General features: G+C 43.6%; 1 protein-coding gene across 1 annotated transcript in view; it reads right to left on the reverse strand.

Annotated features, from left to right (window-relative positions):
* The window catches only part of LOC125487920 (deleted in malignant brain tumors 1 protein-like), a 15,282-nt gene that overhangs the window by 2,575 nt on the left and 4,777 nt on the right, over positions 1–7,930 (reverse strand). Inside the window, exon 4 of the mRNA XM_048620561.1 lies at positions 6,852–7,166. Within this exon, the coding sequence (XP_048476518.1) occupies positions 6,852–7,166 (315 nt within the window). The remainder of the gene's footprint in view (positions 1–6,851; positions 7,167–7,930) is intronic.

Genomic DNA, 7,930 nt, shown 5'->3' on the forward strand with positions numbered 1-7,930 from the left:
CAACCTTCGGGTGGCATCGTTGTGGCACTGCAGGAGGCCCAGGATGGACATGTCGTCTGAGGAATGGGAGGGGGAGTTGAAATGGTTCGCGACTGGGAGGTGCAGTTGTTTGTTGCGAACCGAGTGTAGGTGTTCTGCAAAGCGGTCCCCGAGTCTCCGCTTGGTTTCCCCGATGTAGAGGAAGCCACACCGGGTACAGCGGATGCAGTATACCACATTGGCAGATGTGCAGGTGAACATCTGCTTGATGTGGAAAGTCTTCTTGGGGCCTGGGATGGGGGTGAGGGAGGAGGTATGGGGGCAGGTGTAGCACTTCCTGCGGTTGCAGGGAAAAGTGCCGGGTGTGGTGGAGCTGGAGGGGAGTGTGGAGCGGACAAGGGAGTCACGGAGAGAGTTGTCCCTCCGGAAAGCAGATAAAGGTGGGGAGGGAAAGATGTCTTTGGTGGTGGGGTCGGATTGCAGATGGCGGAAGTGTCGGAGGATGATGCGTTGGATCCGGAGGTTGGTGGGGTGGTACGTGAGGACGAGGGGGATTCTTTTTTGGTTTTTATTGCGTGGACGGGGTGTGAGGGATGAGGTGCGGGAGATGTGGGAGACACGGTTGAGGGCGTTCTCGACCACCGAGGAGGGGAAGTTACGGTCCTTGAAAAACAACTGTACGTACATCTCAGTTGTCCTCGTTCATAGGATCAGAAAGGCTGACGTTTCGGGCCTAGACCCTTCATCAGAAAAGCCAAGAGGGTGGTGCCTGTATGAAAACGTTGCCTCTCAGGTAAGTTTAAACCTTTCCCTTCTCACCTTAAACCTATGCCCTCTAGTTTTGGACTTGCCTAGCCTACAAAAAAAGACCTTGGCTATTAACCCTATCCATGCCCCTCATGATTTTATAAACCTCTATAAGGTCACCCCTCAGCCTCCAAAGCTTCATGGAATAAAGTTCCAGTCTATTCAGCCTCTCTCTATAACTCAAACACTCAAATCCCAACAGCCTCCTTGTAAATCTTTTCTGAACCCTTTCAAGTTTAACAACATTCTTCCTATAGCAGGGAGACCAGAACTGAACACAGTATTCTAAAAGCAGCCTTAACAATATCCTGTACAGTTGCAACATGGCGTTCCAACTTCTATACTCAACGCCCTGAACAATGAAGGCAAGTCTGCCAAATGCCTTCTTCACAACCCTGTCTACCTGTGACTCTACTTTCAAGGAACTATATACCTGTACCCCAATGTTTCTTTCTTTAGTAACACTCCCCAGGGTTCTACTGTTAATTGTGTAAGTCCTGCTCTGGTCCAGATGCAACAGACAGTAAAGAAACCAAACTGTATATTGGCCTTCAAAGCGAGAGGATTAGAGTACAGGAGTAGACATGTCTTGCTGCAATTGTACAGTGCATTGGTGAGGTCACAGCTGGAAGATGGAGTACAGTCTTGGTCTCCTTATCTGAAGAATGACTCTCGAGGGAGTGCACCAAAGGTTTCTCAAACTGATTCCTGGATTGGCAGGACTGACGGATGAGGAGAAATTGAGTCAGTTTGAATTATATTCACTGGAGTTTAGACAACTGAGAGGTGAGCAGGGGCATCTCATAGAAACCTATAAAATTCTAACAAGACTAGACAGGTTAGTTGCAGGAACAAAGTTCCCGATGACCAGGGAGTCCAGAAACAGGAGTCGTAGTTTAAGGATACGGGATAACCTTTCAGAACTGAGAAGATGAATGTCTTTATCCAGAGAGTGGTGAGCCTATGGGATTCACCAGCACAGAAAGTAGCTGAGGCCAAAACATTGTGTGTTTTCAAGAATGAGGTAGACTTCGCTCTTGTAGCTAAAGAAACCAAGGGATATGGGGGGAGGAGAGGATTAGGATATTGAGCCGGATGATCAGCCACAATCCTATTGAATGGTGGAGCAGGCTTGAGGGGACAAATGGCCTACTCCTGCTCTGATCTTCTAAGTTTCTATGAATGTATTTTTTTGTAAAATTAATCCAGGTGTTAACACCTTCTGATTTCCTTGAGCAAAAATGTCTTACAGTGTTTCAGAATAACTTTCACACATCCTCAAAGATATCCCTCATGCAATCCTGAGGGAAATTCCGTAGAAGAATAATGTTTATCCCACAGGAGAGTGTTGATGCTTAGCAAGTGGATTATGGCTTGCAGAGGTATTGTAATTGAGAATGCAGTCACTAATGCTGATTGACTTCAAATGGCAAATATTGTTTCAGTTTTACACAACACTAATTGGTCAGGGTACTGCCTTGTATGCTCAGAGGGCACGATCTCAGGATAAAGGGGCACCAGTTGAAGACTGAAATGAGGAGGAATTTCTTCTCTCAGAGGGTTGTGAGTTTTTGGAACTCCTTGCCACAGAGAGCCATGGGGATAGCGTCCATGTGTATATTTAAGGCTGAGATAGGTTGATTCTTGATTAGTCAGGAATCAAGGGAAATGGCAGGAAAGTGGAAGTGAGGAATGTCAGATCAGCCATAATCCTTTTGGAGAGTGTAGCAGGCTTGAGAGGCCTACTGCTGTTCCCATTTCTTATGGAAATGCCAATTAGTACTACCCACTTTGTTCAGTTGTGAAAGACACATTGTGTGACAAAAATCTTCTCTTTGTCTCCAGGGAACCAGGTCCTGAGGAGTAATAGATTTTTGATTGTTGTACACACACGAATGGTGCACTGTGGCCATCTGCATCTGAAGTTCTGAATTAGCAATGGACTAATTTTATTCAAGCACTTGCTGGTGTTTGAGTACGTTGGAAACTAATTTGAAGCTACTCTCCAGCGGCTATTTTAAAATAGTTCATGCACCGCCTATGCATCCTACAATGCAATTTTAAAAAATTACTCATGGGTTGTGGGTGTCACTGGCTAGGCCAGAATTTCCTGCCCATCCCTAAATGGGCTATTAAGAGTGAAATGTAAAGGGGCTCCTTGTGCTACAGTGTAGCATCCCTGCCTCTGAGCCAGGAGGCCTGGGTTCAAGCCCCACCTGCTCCAAAGGTATGTAATCTCTGAACAGGTTGAGTAGAAAATCCATAAGTATTGCATGTCCTGAGAGATATGTAGAGCAGTGACTAGCCCACGTACACCACAAGTAGTTTGGTGTTCGATAACAAACAATGGTCCCCTTCCCGTTGTTGTCCATGAGTTATTACAGCCATCAGTGCTGCCATTGTTCACACACCTAAGGAAAATTGGTTATTATTGAAATTTGTTCCTTCATTTAGAATTCTATCCCTCTTCAGTTTATTGTACATTTCAGAACGTGCGTATCGTTATTCATGTATTTATCTTCAAAGCCCAGTCCATTAGAATGAAAGAGCATGGGGTTTTAACGAGTAATCCTGAGGACCCAATTTAAATTTGAGCCGTGTGCATTGTATGTTAGAAACATTTCAGTGTGATGGGTTTTTGTTAGTGAAAATTGTACAGCTCTAATGAATGAGTGCCTCAGTTTGCTCTCTGCAGAAGCATTCTGTCTAACATTAGTGGGGTCACAGTGGGGTTAACGTGTATAATCCATTATTCTCTGAATGGAACATGAAGTTTTAAAAGGAACGCAAGTTTGAAACATGAGTTCTAACTATGAAATACATATATACTAATCCTGGCTAAATTATCTCTCAACACTTCCCCTCCGGGAATAGACAGTCTGATAACACCAAACTGAGAACTGTAGATGCTGAAGATCTGATACAAAATCAGGAAGTGCTGGAGAAACTCAGTGGTCTGGCAGCATCTGTGGAGAGAAAGAGAGAGAAAGAAAGAGAGTTAACGTTTCAGGTTATAAATACAGAAAATACTGCAGAAACTCAGCAGTTCCAGCAGCATCTGCGGAGAGAGAAAGAGAGAGAAACAGAGTTAATATTTCAAGTCCAGTGACTCTTCTTCAGAACTGAGCAGCTAGGAAAAGGTGGTATATGTGCTCAAAATAGATTGGGGGAGGAAAGAATTGAGCAGTTAGTTAGAGACAAAGCCCAAAGAGACAGAACAAAAGTTCAATGGACAAAGCCCATGTCATGACAGGGCCTGTGCTGTGGGGCTGGGTAAAGGACATGGAAGGAGGTGCATCAGGCTCTGAAACAACTGAACTTGATATTGAGTCCTGAAGGCTGCAGGGTCCCCAAGTGGGAGATGAGATGCTGTTCTTCCAGCTTGCTCTGAGCTTTGCTCAAGCATTGCAGCAAGACCCAGAGACAGAAATGTTGGCCGGGGTGGGGGGAACGTGGTGGGGCGTTGAAGGGGCAGGCGACTGGAAGCTCAGTGTCATTTATATGGACAGAATGAAAGTGTTCCACAAAGTGATCACTGAGTCTGCGTTTCATGTCTCCCATGTGGAAGCAAAAACAATTTGAGTGAAGTATAGGTAAATCGTTACTTCACCCAGAAGGTGTATCTGGAGCCTTGGATTGTGAGGATGGAGGAGGTAAGTGGGCAAGTGTTCCACCTTCTGCAATTATTCAATCTGACAGGAGTTTAGTTTAACTTTCTGCCTGTGGTTAAGGTCAAATGGAGGAATTGTACTCAATCATTGGACAGGGTACAGTTTGTGGTTGTGGCCAGTCAGCAGGTTTCTTATTGTAATAAAAAATGTGCTGTATCTGCTACTTTTGAATTACGAACACATTTTTTTTCTTTCTTCTTTCTCTCTTTCCTTCTGTCTGTCCATCCGTCTATCATATATCTATCTGTCTAGCCACCTATCTATCTGTCTATCTATTTTCACATGCGTCATTTCCTCAGTGAGACTCCAATTTATTTGGAGTTTACAAGAGCTAAAACAGTTGCTAATGCTGCTTTTCCGGGCCAGTCGTTAAATAAAAATGTATTGAAGCTGATATTTATAGAAACACAAATGCGACACATATCTTTACTGGACATACTTACTTCAGTGAGGCTTGACTCAGTCATTGCTAATCTTCAGTCCCTCCCTGACACAAAGTATAACTGGGGCCTAATCTTACTCAATGAGTTTTCATTGCCACTGCATTAATTCAGAGAGCAAGTCTTTAAGTTAACATGTCTATGAAGTTGCATTATTCTGATCGTACGACATTACGATGTATTGGCACTGGTGGGGGTGCAAAGGAGGTTCACTAGATTGATTCCGGAGTTGAGGGGGTTGGCTTATGAGGAGAGACTGAGTAGATTGGGATTATATTCATTGGAATTCAGAAGATTGAGGGGGGATCTTATAGAATCATATAAAATTATGAAGGGAATAGATAAGATAGAAGTAGAGAGGATGTTTCCACTGGCAGGTGAAGCTAGGACAAGAGGGCATAGCCTCAAGATTAGAGGGAGCAGATTTAGGACTGAATTGAGAAGGAATTTCTTCACTCAGAGGGTTGTTAATCTATGGAATTCCTTGCCCAGTGAAGTAGTTGACGCTACTTCAGTAAACGTTTTTTAAAAAAAGGTAGATTTTTTTTGAACAATAAAGGAATTAAGGGATACGGTGAGAACGCGGGTAAGTGGATCTGAGTCCACGAAAAGATCAGCCATGATCTTATTGAATGGCGGAACAGGCTCGAAGGCCCAGACGGCCTACTCCTGCTCCTAGTTCTTAAGTTCTTATGTTCTTTAACATTTCCCCCTTGATAGAGGGATCAATGTCAGGGCCTAGGAAGTCAATAGATTGAAAGCACGGGGCAGGAGGTTGAGAGGGGAAGTGAGGAAAATCATTTTCACCCAGAGGGTGGTGGGAAATCTGGAACTCACTGCCTTTAAGGGTGTGAGAAGCAAAAACCCTCATCACCTTGAATGTCAAGATCAGATGTTTATGGATTCCCTCTCAATGGTAAACTCAAGGATATTGAAAGTGGGGGATTCAGTGATGATAACACCGTTGAATGTGAAGAGGGTGATGGCTAGAGTCTCTCTCAATGGTAATCATTAGAATATTGATAGTCATGGATTCAGTCATGGTTGACATTATTGAATGTCAAGGTGGTGATTGCTAGATACTCTCTCAATGGTAATCTCCACGATTATGACACTGGAGAATTCAGTAATGGTAATGCCATTGAACATCAAGGCAGAAATGGTTTGGTTCTTTCTCAACGGAAACCTCAGGAAGCTGATAGTGAGATAGTTATTGCAATGTCATTAAATGTCAAGGGGTGATGAATAGATTCTGTCTCAATGGTAACATCTAGGATGTTGATATTGTGGGGGATTCACTGATAGTAACACCATTGAATGTCAAGGGGCAATTGTTAGAATCTCTTTCAATATTAACCATTCAGATATTGATATTGGGGGAATTCAGGTGATGGTAACACCACTCAGTCTAAAGGGGCAATAGCTTGACTGTTTCTCAATTGTAACCCCCAGAATATTGTCAACAGGGGCGATTCAGCGATACTAATGAGGTTGTCTATCAGGCAAAGTTTAGATTCTCTCTCAACTGTTAGCACCAGGATGTTGATTCTGGGGGATTCAGTGAAAGTTTCACCGTTGAATGCCAAATGGGTGATGGTTACCTTCTGTCCCAGTTGTAACCCCTGGTAACAATGAGGATGTTATTAATGGGTAATGCCATTGAATGATAAGTAGTGATGGTTTTATAATGTTTTATTGGAGATGGTCATTGCCTAGCATTTGTCTGGCACAACTGTTACATGCCACCAGTTTGGCCAAGCATGGTCATTATCCAGGTCTTGCTTCATATGGACATCAGTCTTTGAGGAGAATTTGGAAAATTACTTTGTAGTCCTTAAGACCAATTACAGCAAAAATGGCTAACGTGCCATCAATCTGAACAACAATCTGTCACGTCACCTCAGGTCGGACACCTGAACAAATTACCAAAAATGCAATGGAAAAGAAATATTACCTGAACAAATAACAGACGCTGCCTCATTAGGTTGGCAGTTGTGTTTGCCCAATGAGTTCGATTGACACTGATACAAATTCCACTCAGTGCCTTTACAACTAACATCATCCAGCCAGAAGGAAGACTGTGCTGGCCCGAAGTGAGCATTGCCTGGAGCCGATTGGACAGGTCCACATCCAATTTGCTTACAAACAACATTCGCATCAAGGATGTCCCAACCATCATCGCAGACAGCTCCCCAGGTGTTGTTGAAATACATCTCAACCCTCCCTGAACAGTGGCCATCTCCATCCCTCAGTCGAACTCCAATCGGATCTGAAGGCAAGGAGTTGGTACGGCATAAATGTTATCCTCCAGTGAAGCATTTATTTGTTTAAGGGCAACATGAAATCAAGAACATTGATTGATTCTCTGTTTCAAAACAAGAGCATTAATTGATCCTCTGTTTCAAAACATTCATCAAAGTAAAAAAAAATGGATTTGCTCCTTCAAATAAACATTTCAATCAAAGGAAGCCATCTATTGACAACTACAGGCCCGCTCCACATGAATCAACACAACAGTACAACACAGGAACAGGCCCTTCGACTCACCAGGTCTGTGCTGACCATCATACCATTCTACACTAATCTCATCTTCCTGCACACCGTATGTATCCAACTATTCCCAGCCGGTTTATGTGTCCATCTAAATGTCTATTAAGCTTTGTTGTCATATCAAAGAGATTGTTTTCCTTTGAGCAGAGGAGATTGAGGGGGGCGGGAACATAATTGAGATGTATTAAATGATGAGGGAGTATAAATAGGGTGGGCAAGGGGAACCTTGTTCCCTTTGATAGAGAGCTCAAATGTCAAGGGCAGGGGGAAATGGAATAAATTGAAAGTATGGGGAAAGACGTTTAGCGTGGAGGTGAGGGAAAGTTTTTCCACCCAGATGGTGGTGCTGAATCTGGAACACACATGCCTGTAAAGGTGGGAGAGGCAAAAGCTTTCATCACATTGATTGTCAAGAGGGGATGGTTAGATTCCCTTGCAATGGGAAACACCAAGATGTTGATACTGAGGGGAATTCACTGATGG

The sequence above is a fragment of the Rhincodon typus genome, chromosome 47 (assembly GCF_021869965.1).
Source record: "Rhincodon typus isolate 14 chromosome 47, sRhiTyp1.1, whole genome shotgun sequence".
NCBI classification, from domain to species: Eukaryota; Metazoa; Chordata; class Chondrichthyes; order Orectolobiformes; family Rhincodontidae; genus Rhincodon; species Rhincodon typus.